The sequence below is a fragment of the Suncus etruscus genome, chromosome 14 (assembly GCF_024139225.1).
Source record: "Suncus etruscus isolate mSunEtr1 chromosome 14, mSunEtr1.pri.cur, whole genome shotgun sequence".
In the NCBI taxonomy this organism is placed as follows: Eukaryota; Metazoa; Chordata; class Mammalia; order Eulipotyphla; family Soricidae; genus Suncus; species Suncus etruscus.
In genome coordinates this window covers 18,549,777-18,563,498 of record NC_064861.1, presented here as the reverse complement: position 1 = coordinate 18,563,498, position 13,722 = coordinate 18,549,777, and the positions used below count along the sequence as shown (strand labels likewise).

Genomic DNA, 13,722 nt, shown 5'->3' with positions numbered 1-13,722 from the left:
TGGCTAAATGGATCAAAAAACTCAATCCAACCTTCTGCTGCCTACAAGAAACGCACCTGAATAGTCAGAACAAACATAGACTCAAAATAAAAGGCTGGAGAAAAGTTATCCAAGCAAACAACACCCATAAAAAAGCTGGAGTGGCCATACTAATATCAGATAATGCAAACTTTATACTCAGGAAGGTTGTAAGGGACAAAGACGGACATTTTATATTAATCAAGGGGTACGTAGAGCAGGAAGAATTCACTCTCCTAAACATATATGCACCGAATGAGGGGCCAGCAAAATATTTAATACAACTGTTGACAAATCTGAAAAATAATATCAACAACAACACAATAATTGTGGGGGACCTTAACACGGCTTTGTCAACACTGGACAGGTCAACCAGACTGAAACCCAACAAGAATATACTAGACCTGAGGAGAGAAATGGAAGAAAGAGGCCTAGTGGATATATATAGGACTCTCCATCCCCAGAAACCTGGATACACATTCTTCTCCAATGTACATGGGACATTCTCCAGGATAGACTACATGCTGGCACATAAAACATACCTCCATAAGATCAAGAGGATAGAAATTTTGCAGACTACCTTCGCTGACCACAAGGCTCTGAAATTATTTGTGAACTCCAAAGGGACTCAGAAGAAACACTTTAACACCTGGAAGTTAAACAGCCTCATGCTCAATAACCAGTGGGTCCGAGATGAAATCAAGGAGGAAATAAAAAGGTTCCTGGAAACAAATGACAATAAAGACACAAACTCTCAGAACTTATGGGACACAGCAAAAGCAGTACTGAGAGGAAAATTTATAGCTTTGCAAGTACACATCAGGAAGGAAGAAGGAGCTTACCTGAGTAGCTTAATGACACAGCTAATAGAACTAGAAAATGCTCAACAAAAGGACCCAAGAATAGGAAGACAGAAGGAAATAACAAAGCTGAGAGCAGAAATCAACGAAGTGGAAACTCAAAAAACAATCCGAAAGATCAACGAAAGCAGAAGTTGGTTCTTTGAAAAAATAAACAAGATTGATAGACCACTGGCAAACCTAACAAAGAAAGAGAGAGAGAGAAATTTGATAACTCGTATCAGGAATGAAAAAGGAGAGATCACTACTGATATGACAGAGATTCAAAGGGTAATCAGAAACTACTTTGAAAAACTCTACGCCACTAAAAATGAGAACCTGGAAGAAATGGATAAATTCTTGGACTCTTATAATCTTCCACGGTTGAAGGAAGAGGATGTAGCATATCTAAACACCCACATCACCATTGATGAAATTAAAACAGTAATCAAATGTCTGCCGAAAAACAAAAGCCCAGGTCCAGATGGATTCACTAATGAATTCTATCAAACTTTCCAAGAGGAACTACTGCCAATCTTGGCAAGACTCTTTCATGAAATTGAACAAACAGAAACACTTCCAAATAGCTTTTATGAAGCCAACATCACCTTGATACCTAAACCAGACAGAGACGCTACCAAAAAAGAAAATTACAGACCAATATCACTGATGAATGCAGATGCAAAGATCCTCAACAAAATCCTGGCAAATAGGATTCAATGCCTCGTTAAGAAGATCATCCACTACGATCAAGTAGGTTTCATCCCAGGAATGCAAGGCTGGTTTAACATCCGTAAATCTATCAACATAATACACAACATCAATAACAAGAAAAATAAAAACCACATGATCATATCAATAGATGCAGAGAAAGCATTTGATAAGGTCCAACACCCATTCTTGATCAAAACTCTCAGCAAGATGGGAATGGAGGGAACCTTTCTCAATATAGTGAAGGCCATCTACCACAAGCCAGTGGCAAATATTATCCTCAGTGGAGAAAAACTGAAAGCCTTCCCTCTAAATTCTGGCACAAGACAAGGCTGTCCTCTCTCACCACTCCTATTCAACATAGCACTAGAAGTACTTGCTATAGCGATTAGGCAAGAAAAGGATATCAAGGGAATCCAGATAGGAAAGGAAGAAGTCAAGCTCTCACTGTTTGCAGATGACATGATACTCTACTTAGAAAACCCTAAAGACTCTATCAAAAAGCTTCTAGAAACAATAGACTCATATAGCAAGGTGGCAGGCTACAAAATTAACACACAAAAATCAATGGCCTTTCTATATACCAATAGTAATAAGGATGAAATGGACATTAAGAAAACAACCCCATTCACAATAGTACCACACAAACTCAAATATCTTGGAATCAACTTGACTAAATATGTGAAGGACCTATACAAAGAAAACTATAAAACTCTGCTCCAAGAAATAAGAGAGGACACACGGAAATGGAAACACATACCCTGCTCATGGATTGGCAGGATTAACATCATCAAAATGTCAATACTCCCCAAGGCATTATACAGATTTAATGCCATCCCTCTAAAGATACCCATGACATTCTTCAAAGAAGTGGATCAGACACTTTTGAAATTCATTTGGAACAATAAACACCCTCGAATAGCTAAAGCAATCATTGGGAAAAAGAATATGGGAGGAATTACTTTTCCCAACTTTAAACTGTACTACAAAGCAACAATTATCAAAACAGCATGGTATTGGAATAAGGATAGGTCCTCAGATCAGTGGAATAGGCTTGAATACTCAGAAAATGTTCCCCAGAGATACAACCATCTAATTTTTGATAAAGGAGCAGGAAATCCTAAATGGAGCAGGGAAAGCCTCTTCAACAAGTGGTGTTGGCACAATTGGATAGCCACTTGCAAAAAATTAAACTTAGACCCCCAGCTAACATCATGTACAAAGGTAAAATCCAAATGGATTAAAGACCTCGATATCAACCCCAAAACCATAAGATATATAGAACAGCACATAGGCAAAACACTCCAGGACATTACAGGCATCTTCAAGGAGGAAACTGCACTCTCCAAGCAAGTGAAAGCAGAGATTAACAGATGGGAATATATTAAGCTGAGAAGCTTCTGCACCTCAAAGGAAATAGTGCCCAGGATACAAGAGCCACCCACTGAGTGGGAGAAATTATTCACCCAATACCCATCAGATAAGGGGCTAATCTCCAAAATATACAAGGCACTGACAGAACTTTACAAGAAAAAAACATCTAACCCCATCAAAAAATGGGGAGAAGAAATGAACAGACACTTTGACAAAGAAGAAATACGCATGGCCAAAAGACACATGAAAAAATGTTCCACATCACTAATCATCAGGGAGATGCAAATCAAAACAACGATGAGATACCACCTCACACCCCAGAGAATGGCACACATCACAAAGAATGAGAATAAACAGTGTTGGCGGGGATGTGGAGAGAAAGGAACTCTTATCCACTGCTGGTGGGAATGCTGTCTAGTTCAACCTTTATGGAAAGCGATATGGAGATTCCTCCAAAAACTGGAAATCGAGCTCCCATACGATCCAGCTATACCACTCCTAGGAATATACCCTAGGAACACAAAAATACAATACAAAAACCCCTTCCTTACACCTATATTCATTGCAGCTCTATTTACCATAGCAAGACTCTGGAAACAACCAAGATGCCCTTCAACAGACGAATGGCTAAAGAAACTGTGGTACATATACACAATGGAATATTATGCAGCTGTCAGGAGAGATGAAGTCATGAAATTTTCCTATACATGGATGTACATGGAATCTATTATGCTGAGTGAAATAAGTCAGAGAGAGAGAGAAAAACGCAGAATGGTCTCACTCATCTATGGGTTTTAAGAAAAATGAAAGACACCCTTGTAATAATAATTTTCAGACACAAAAGAGAAAAGAGCTGGAAGTTCCAGCTCACCTCAGGAAGCTCACCACAAAGAGTGATGAGTTTAGTTAGAGAAATAACTACATTTTGAACTGTCCTAATATTGAGAATGTATGAGGGAAATGTAGAGCCTGTTTAGGGTACAGGCGGGGGTTGGGGGGGGAGGAGGGAGATTTGGGACTTGGGTGATGGGAATGTTGCACTGGTGATGGGTGGTGTTCCTTTTATGACTGAAACCCAAACACAATCATGTATGTAATCAAGGTGTTTAAATAAAAAAAAAATTAAAAAAAAAAAAAGAAAGAAATATTAGCTATTCTGGGGGCCAGAGAAATAGCACAATGGTTAAGCCATCTGCCTTGCATGCATCTGACCCAGTTCAATCACTGGTAGCCCATATTGCTCCCTGAGCACCACCAGGATTAGTTCCTGAGTGCAGAATCAGGAGTAAGCCCTGAGTATTACCATATGCCAAATGTGTTTATAAATATATTAAAACATATTTATATTAAATTATATTTTATATAATATATATTTATAATATTTTATCTAAATCTATATATTTACTATATATTATATGTTATATAATATATTATATAATACATTATTTTATATATTTGTATGTTGCATGTATTTATTATATTTGATACATATATGTTATTTATTATATATCTGAATATTTTATGTAATTATATATAAATCTATAGATATTAGTTATCTTTAAGTTACTATGATTACTTCATCTGTATTCTCCTTGCTGCTCCAGTTAAACAGATCACTGGTCCATCCAGATCACAAACTAAAGATAAGCCCTTGTCCTTCCCCACGCACATGCCACTAGCAGACACTCCTTTCTTTCTCTCACGACTCTCCTTATGGGTTTGCAAAGCTCTTCATTGACCTTGAGTGTCAATCTATCAGGGAAAATGTTAAGTCTCTTGGAAATTAGAAACCAACAAGATAAATAGATCCAGCATAAAACCAATTCCTCACATTTCCTGGATTCTAAGGACACGTCAGTCTGATGCCACTTTGATTTTCCCTGGTTGCAGTCCCAGGATTTCTCTCTCTCCCTCCCCAAGGTAAGATGGTCAAGCTATCAATCTCCTCAAAGCAAAGAGAAAGGACAGGATTGACTCTGCACCTCTCAGGGCTGTCCAGGGAAATAAATGCCTATGTCTCAAGGTTGGCCTGGGTAGATGGTAACAGACTGCCTGGCAATAGCTGAGAAGGCCCACAGGAGCCTCCAGCATTTTATGTTCACATCCAATTTCACACAGTATTACAATACAAAACATAGCCAAGATTTAGGTTCTCGGTGCTGAACACAAGTGACAGATTCGCACATGAGTCTGCAGTGAAACAAAACTGGATGTTATGTGGCCAGAGTGATAGCACAATGGGTAGGGCATTTGCCTTGCATGCAACTGACCCATTTCGATACCCAGCATCTCATATAGTCTCCTAAGCCTGCCAGAAATTTTTTTTTTTCGTTTTTGGGTCACATCCAGTAGCGCTCAGGGGTTACTCCTGGCTTTACACTCAGAAATCGCCCCCAGCAGGCTCAGGGGACTATATGGGATATGTCCTTCTGCATACAAAGCAAACACCTTACCTCTATGTGAGAGAGAGAGAGAGAGAGAGAGAGAGAGAGAGAGAGAGAGAGAGAGAGAGATAAGAAGGGAGAGAGAGGGAGAGAGAGGGAAGAAGAGGGAGGGAGAGAGAGGGAGGAAAGGAGAGGGGGAGGGAGAGGGAGAGAGGGAGGGAGAGAGAGGGAGGGAGGACTGGATGTTACTTATCACTGTCTTTTTGCAATCATGGAGATAGAAATTAGGACTTAGAGCAAGCTAAGGCATGTGCTTTCCTGAAGAGACACATCCTGGCCCCACCTGTGATTCTCCAAATTCTGGGACACTCTTAGTGGAAAATGCTCATGATGCTTCTCAATAAAGCCAGGAATTCCCCATCATTCTTTTTGTTGTTGTTGTTGTTGTTGTTTTTTGAGACACACCCAGCAGTATTCAGGGGTTACACCTGGCTCTGCACTCAGAAATCGCTCCTGGCAGGCTCAGGGGACCATTTGAAATGCCAGGGATCGAACCTGGGCCCATCTTAAGGTGTACGAGACAAACACCCTACTGCTGTGATATCACTCCAGCCTCCTCCCCATCATTCTTTTTTGTTTGTTTGTTTTTTGTTTTTAGGGGGGTGTCACACCCATTTGATGCTCACTTAGCTCCTAGCTAAGTGCTCAGAAGTTGCCCCTGGCTTGGGGGGACCATATGGGATGCCGGGGGATTGAACCTCGGTCCTTCCTTGGCTAGCGCTTGCAAGGCAGACACCTTACCTCTAGCGCCACCTAACCGGCCCCTCTCCCCATCATTCTTGGGTCTCCTACAGAACATGTGTCCAGGTGAGGCTCTCCTGAAAAGAAATTAAAGGCTACCTTTTCCTGAAGGAAAACTATCTCTGACAGCAGGAACAACCACATGAATAAAAGAATGAAATCAGGGAAAGAGCAAAAGCAAACTTCATGGGCCTTGCACTTTAGAGGCCTGCTCTCCTAACACCAAAATAAGAAAATAATCATGGCATAATATGCCTCTATAATGACTTCTTGCCATAATCATCAGCTTCACTTTCTGTCCTAAAGGCCAGCTGTGGAAATGAGAGTCACTGGGAAGAGAAACTCCTCTGCCTTACTCTACATAGCCACCTTTGAAAGACCCAGTGAAGGTGCACAGTTTGAGGAGAAAGTACCTCACTTTGGGGGTAATGAAGACCCATTGCTGTCCTGAACTCATGCCAACCATTTGCTGAGTGTTTTATTTTCTGTTTCTCTAGATGGATCCCTACAAAGACCTGTCCAGTCAGGGATCCCCACCCTGGTGGTTGGTTCCCTCCGGCGAAGTCCTACCATGGTTGTGCGGCCACAGCAATTCCAGTTCTACCCGCCGCAGGGGGGTCCCAACTCCCCTTCACCAGTGATGGCAGAGATGAGCGCCAAGCCTGCTCCAACTGGGGAGCCAGCCCTTACCTGTGTCAGCAGCAGAGCCAACGACACCAGGATCCACTCAGCTGCCAGTTCCATAATCATGGAAGGCAAAGAAATCCCAGTCAAGAGTGAGCCTTTTCCCAAACCACCTGCATCTGCTCCACCATCTATCCTGGTAAAACCAGAAAACTCTAGAAACGGCACTGAAAAGGTAGGAATGTGTGGCATTCAGAAAAGTGGCTATAGACTTCTCATCTGTCAGTGTCCCAGCTCCTGAAGTTGGCCTTATTAGATAAGGACACAGAATTGCTGCCATAATAGAATTCCCACCCAAAAGCAGAGGGAGACATTCTCTATACCACCTGTAGAAGTGTTACTAATTCACTTTCATGCTTTTAGAATATTTGACATAACTACTCTTGATGGTTAGGGATGGCTTGGGGAAATAATTCAAGATGATTTGACTTGAATTCCAAAGTCACATTTTATTGTGACTTTGGACATGATACTTTTATCAATATATTTTGGTTTTGACCCTAACCTGTAAAAGGATGGACAAAATAACCACCTCAAAAGCTGAAAGGGAAAAAAATGTGTAAATGTTACATAAGACTTAGTACATCATTATTTGTGATGTACTGCACCTAAGATGCAGTAAGAATTCAGTGACTTCTCAAGGTGGCACTGAGTTTTAATGGCCATGACAATTAACTGCTATTGTGACCTCTGTGGCAGAGTCCAGACCCATTAGCTTCTAGGACTTTTTTCCATTAGAATACATGAATTATTTTAAAGTCAATGTAATATTCTTGAAGCAGAAAAAATGATGGGATTTTCAGGGAAACTAGAGAGGATAGGGCATTTGCCTTGCATGCAGTTGACCCAGGTTCAATCCTGGCTTCCCATATGGTCCCCTAAGGCCACTAGGAGTGATTCCTGAGTACAGAGCCAGGAGTAAGCCCTGTGCATCACTGGTGTGACCCAAAAGCCAAAATTAAAAAAATATTAGGGGCCAGAGTGATAGGTAAGGCAGGTAAGGCATTTGTCTTATGTGTAGTCAATACAGATTTGATTTATGGCATCCTATAAGGTCCCCTGAACCTCCCAGAAGTAATTTCTGAACATAGAGACAGGCTGAGGCTCAAAACCCAAAATAAAATAGAAAATAAAAGAAAATAGATGGTGGGCCAAAGAGACAGTACAGTGGGTAGAGAGTTTACCTTGCACACTGATCCAGGTTTGATCCTGGCATCCCATATAATCTGAGCATAGCCGGGGGGAATTCTTAAATGCAGAGCCAGGAGTAACCCCTGAGCATCACCAGGTGTTGAAACAAAAGTCAATTAGATAATACTCATTTTTAACTTTATTGATAGCTTGTATGTCTCTTATCTCAATCGTGTCCCATCAGTCTCCTTTCTCTTGCAGCAAGTCAAAACTGTAAGGTTTCAGAACTACAGCCCTCCTCCTGCCAAGCACTATCCTTCCCACCCCACCTCCGGGAAGCCTGAACAGCCAGCCAGCCATAAGGGGTGCACACCTGAAGCAACTCCCTTGGGCTCCGAGATGAATGTCTTATATGCACACCGTAGTGGCTGCCGTTCAGGACAACAGACAGACCTCCGGAGGAAACCAACTTTTAGCAAGACTCCAATGTCCACTGCCTCCGCCACACAGACTGTATTTGCCAGCAAATGAAGCTACAGGTGGCTTTTTCTGGACCCCCAAAGAGGTGAATTGCATTTAAATACATTCTGCCTCCCCTGTGAGTGTTCTGCCATTCTTTGGGGACTGGACATGTCTGTTCATTTGGCTTTCAGAAAAGGTGGGAGCAGGGAGACCTTCGATTAGGGTCAGGAATAGGGCGAGAGAGGAGAGAGCTTGTGACCTTCCAAACATGATGATTCAATATGAGCAAAGTCCATGGTCCAGACCAGGGGCTACAGGACTACTGTGTCTACATTTCTCCAGTGTGGGTGGGGCTTCTTGTGATAGCAGCTTCAACTAGAGTCATCAGAACTGGTAGCAATGTTGGCCTGATCGTTGTATTCTCAACAAGCATTAAAACAGCTTCTGGGGCTCAATTCATAGTAGAGAGGTAAAGGTTTGACTTTCATATAGCCTACTTAGGTCAACCCTTGGCATCCTATATGGTCTCCTGAGCAACCAGAAATAATTCCTGAGCAATTCCAGGTGTGGCCAAAATAAACAATCAGACAACCAATAAATAAAACTATTTCTACCAGAGTGTTAGTACAGTAGAAAGGGCACTTGTCTTATACACAGCCAATCCAGGTTCAATCCCCAGTATCCCATATGGTCCCCTGAGCCCACCAGGACTAATCCTGAAAGCAAAGCTAGGAGTAAGCTCTGAGCATTTCTGGGTGTAGCAAAAATAATAACACAGCTTCTACCATCTTCAGGAGTCTGCATACTTATTGTAGCAACCACCCTATTAATATATGCTAAGTGAAATGATTTTATATCTTATATTCTATTTTTTTTTGTTTTGGTTTTTGGGTCACATCCAGCGGCACTCAGGGGTTACTCCTGGCTTCATGCTCAGAAATCGCTCCTGGCAGGCTCGGGGGACCATATGGAATGCCGGGATTCGAACCAATGACCTTCTGTATGAAAGGCAAACACCTTACCTCCATGCTATCTCTCCAGCCCCTATATTGTATTTTTTTATATCATATTATAATCCTGACGGCTAGGGGAGAGTGTCTGGGAAAGATTTGCCATAGACACTTGGGACATTTCAAGAACCCTCTAAAATGAAAAAAACTCAGCTTCTTGAGTTCTTGAGGCCAAAGAAGCTTTCTAAGGTCAAAAAGTTATCATGTCTTGGGGGCAAGAAAGATAACTCAGTAGTCAGGCTATGTATACTTTACAGATACCAGGATTTGAGTTTGAATCCCAGCACCAAATGGCCCCTGAACTCTGCTAGAGTGACCCTGGTAGTCTGTGGTGCCACAGAGCTCAAACACGGCCCCACATTTTCATACCCTAGAAATGAATCTTCAGACTAAGTGACTCTAGAGTTCCACTTGAAAGACCCTCCCCCAAAAAATACTCTCACGCTTTAAGCCTTCCAATCTGGTTTCCTACACATAATCCATGTTGAGTGTGGTTATGTGTAAAATAAAACCCACAGATTGTGAGATCACCCCATGCACCATGTTTCTAAATCCCCGTGCACATGGGTCTGAAGCAGCAGGATAGCAGCAAAGCCAGTCAGGAGAGAACAAGGAGTCAGTGACTTCTTGTGGCTTCTCTCTTGTAGTGTCTCTGAGCCAAAAGCCAATTCCCAATATCAGGAGATGGAAAGTTGAGTAATTCGGGTGGGCTTTTACATATCAAAAGAGAGGTTTATGGGAAAGAAGAAGATGGTGAGCATCTTTGTTTTGGGTTATAGCTGGGTGTTATCTTACAGTTATGCCCTATAACCTATAGTGGCTGGAAAATTGACTTGGCTCACCAAGAAAACACAAAATGCCTAAAAATCATTTTTTTAATGCAGGATTAGAGTTGAAATACTGAGTGTGCATTGAAGCTTTTTTTTTTCCTTTCTCTGATATCTTCATGTTGGAGGCAAACTGTTTCTCTGAATTTCAGGACATTAGAATGGTGGGTACCAGTGAGAAGATGCCAATCTAAGGTATCCCGGAAGGTAAAAGATGCTGTAGAAAGGATAAGCCTCCAGTCCCCTCCTAGATAGTTCTTCAAGATCCTGAGGTTATCTTTGGGGCCACAGAGATAGCACAGAAGTAGGGCATTTGCCTTGCATGCAGCCAAACCAGGACCAACGATGGTTCAAATCCCAGCATCCTATATGATCCTCCATGCCTAGCATGAGCAATTTCTGAGGGCAGAGTTAGGAGTAGCCCCTGAGTGCTGCTGGGTGTGGCCCAAAAAACTAAAAAATATAAAAAAATAAAAAAATAAAACCTGTATATTTAATAGTTCTACCCCTATAATTGGCAGACAGAATTGTCCACCAACTTTTCCAGACCTTGATTAAAAAAACTTAAACATATAGGGGCTGGAGAGATAGTACAGTGGTAAGGCGCTTGCCTTGCATGCAGAAGGATGGTGGTTCGAATCCCGGCATCCCATATGGTCCCCCAAGCCTGCCAGGGGTGATTTCTGAGTGTAGAGCCAGAAGTAGTCCCTGAGCGCTGCCAGGTGGACACAAAAACAAAAAAATTTAGAAAGCAAAAAACTTAAATATATAGCCAACATGGTAGATCTTTCAGACTGGTTGAGCCAGTCTTGGTAACACAACATCTTGGTGTGTTTGTATGATATGGACCTGAGTGTACTTCACAGAACCAGGGCCCCAATCCTTTAATATGATGTGATAATCCAAATGAAGACATGGAAAAAAGTCACAGGACAGAGAGACTTCACATCACATCATCATTTAGATGGATCCAAATATGAGCATACCAATAGTTAATATTTTCCCAAAAATTCACATCACATCATCATTTAGATGGATCCAAATATGAGCATACCAATAGTTAATATTTTCCCAAAAAGGATCACTCTATTACACCCAACAGTGGCCAGTATATGATAGACCAGCCAACCAAATATTTAGGCTGTACTTCAGCATCATGGATCCAGTTCATTTGTAACTATTTTGGTTGCTGTTTTGGCATCAGGAAAATCTAGTCGCACTGGTATTTGCCACATGTCCCCAGATAACCATTCTGATGCCCATAAAATATGAGCCCCAAATCCACCTTTGTGATTTGAGAGCTGGAACTCTGGTTAGGGTCACTTGGCAAAGCAGGAGCCACATAGATGAAAATGCACCCCCCCCCAAACACACATACATACACAGGTGATTAGGGTGTTAGGGTGTACTCTGAGCTCTTCAAGGCCTCTCCCTTCCCCTGACCTCCAGTCCCTGGTAGGGTCTCCCCGGAAGCTGAAGGGAGAAGATCTTCAGTTACAGTTAAGACCTCCAGCAAAGAGGCCATTCTTCTTTCTCATTGGCTTTAAGTGGGTTCTGCCATACCCGCCAGTTGGAAGCTAGCTACATTGCCATGCAGTTAAAGGCCCCTAGAGGGCGCTCAAAGGCACAAATGCTCTGCTCCATCCTGGCCAAGGTCAGGACCTTAATCACCATCATCAGGAGTGGAAGGCAGCTGCTTCCTCAGCTAACGCTGCATAAACGTTTGCAGTGCTCTGCATCAATGACATCGTTATTCGTGTCGTAACATCCATTAAGATGGGCTGGCAGGGTCCTCGAGCAATAGCTCAATAGTTAGGGCATTTGCCTTGCACTCTATTGATCCAAGTTCAATTCCCAGCATCCCATATGGTCCCCTGAGCCCACCAGAAGTGATTTCTGAGTGTAGAGCCAGAAGTAACCCCTGAGCAACACCAAGTGTGCCCCCTCCCCCCCCAAAAAAAAAAGGATGAATGGGCATATATCCAGGTCCTCTCGCTGGCGCCATCCTTGCACAGCTGTCACCTTGCCTGCTTCTTTTGCTTCAGTCTTGCGGAGGCAAGAGCTTAGAGCTCCCTTTGGCAAAGCAGAAGGAAGAGCTTCCAGAAGCTTCTCAGGTGCATGTGAAAGATGATCTCAACCCGTGTTTGTCGGGTTGTTACTGAGAAGAAATCCCCAGGGACATTTGCCTTGAAATAGAGCAAAGTGACATGACCAGGCATCTAGCTACCTGCCAGGCCTGAATCCTGACTCCTAGAGAAGAACAGAAAGCAGGTCCCTATAGCTGGGCAGTTTGATCAGCAGAAAACAGCACAGAGAGCAAAGGCCAGTGTCACCACAGGAGTAGGAGAGAGAGAGAGAGTCACGCTCACAGAGGAACCCCCTCGCCATTCACAGCAGCAGTAGCCACTCCCAGCCAGGCTCTATGGTGTGGAGATGGGGCTAAAAATGTCTAGAAATGGACTTCCTTTTGCATTATGTTGTTTTGTGGGGATTATTTTGTAGAAGAGCACATATAGTATTACTTAGGGGTTACTCTTGGCTCTGCACTTAGGGAATCACACCTGGTGGTGTTCAGAGAACTATATGGGATGCCATATGAGATCAAACCAGGGTCAGCCATTTGCAAGGCAAGCACCCTACCTGTTGTACCTCTCTAGTCCCTCTTTTCTGCTTTTCTTCATTTTTCACATGTAATTATGTAGAATTAAAAAACATCCATATGCCCCTGTCTAGCTTTTTTTTTTAAATGACCATCCACATCCCCTGATACTGCATTTTCTCCTCCTCCCCTCCAAGGTCCTGCGTTCCCACCTGCTGCTTCCTGATACATTTCCCACACATGTGATGCATGAAATTTTCAGGGCAATTGAAGACAGTAAACAAAGATTAGAGCAAAAAGTGTTGCTGAGGTCAGAGAAATGCTGCTTAAATAGCTGAGCAACCATCTGGCTTTTGTCATGAGGAATCTGAGGCTTTGAGGCATCGCTAGAAATTGAGATTTTGATATAGCACTAGCATGTCTGACTCTCAGAGGTTCTGGTTTATTGGGATTTTTTTCTGGCCTGCTAACTCAAGAAAAACTAGGGGCCGGGCGGTGGCGCTGGAGGTAAGGTGCCTGCCTTGCCTGCGCTAGTCTAGGACGGACCGCGGTTCGATCCCCCGGCGTCCCATATGGTCCCCCAAGAAGCCAGGAGCAACTTCTGAGCGCATAGCCAGGAGTAACCCCTGAGCGTCACAGGGTGTGGCCCAAAAACCAAAAAAAAAAGAAAAAGAAAAAAGAAAAACTATTTGCAATATTAGAGTTTACCTACTCTTGGTCACACAGTGTTCTCACACCTTTCCCATAAAAACAAAGGCACGGGCCCGGAGAGATAGCACAGCGGTGTTTGCCTTGCAAGCAGCCGATCCAGGACCAAAGGTGGTTAGTCCCATATGGTCCCCCATGCCTGCCAGGAGCTATTTCTGAGCAGACAGCCAGGAG

General features: G+C 42.8%; 1 protein-coding gene across 1 annotated transcript in view; it reads left to right on the top strand.

Moving 5' to 3' along the window:
• Positions 1 to 8,539, top strand: part of SH3RF2 (SH3 domain containing ring finger 2) — a 126,158-nt gene extending 117,619 nt beyond the window's left edge. The window contains exons 8-9 of the mRNA XM_049786901.1: positions 6,625 to 6,986; positions 8,204 to 8,539. Coding sequence (XP_049642858.1) covers positions 6,625 to 6,986; positions 8,204 to 8,473 — 632 coding nt within the window. The 3' untranslated portion in view covers positions 8,474 to 8,539. The remainder of the gene's footprint in view (positions 1 to 6,624; positions 6,987 to 8,203) is intronic.
• Positions 8,540 to 13,722: the final 5,183 nt, after the last annotated feature.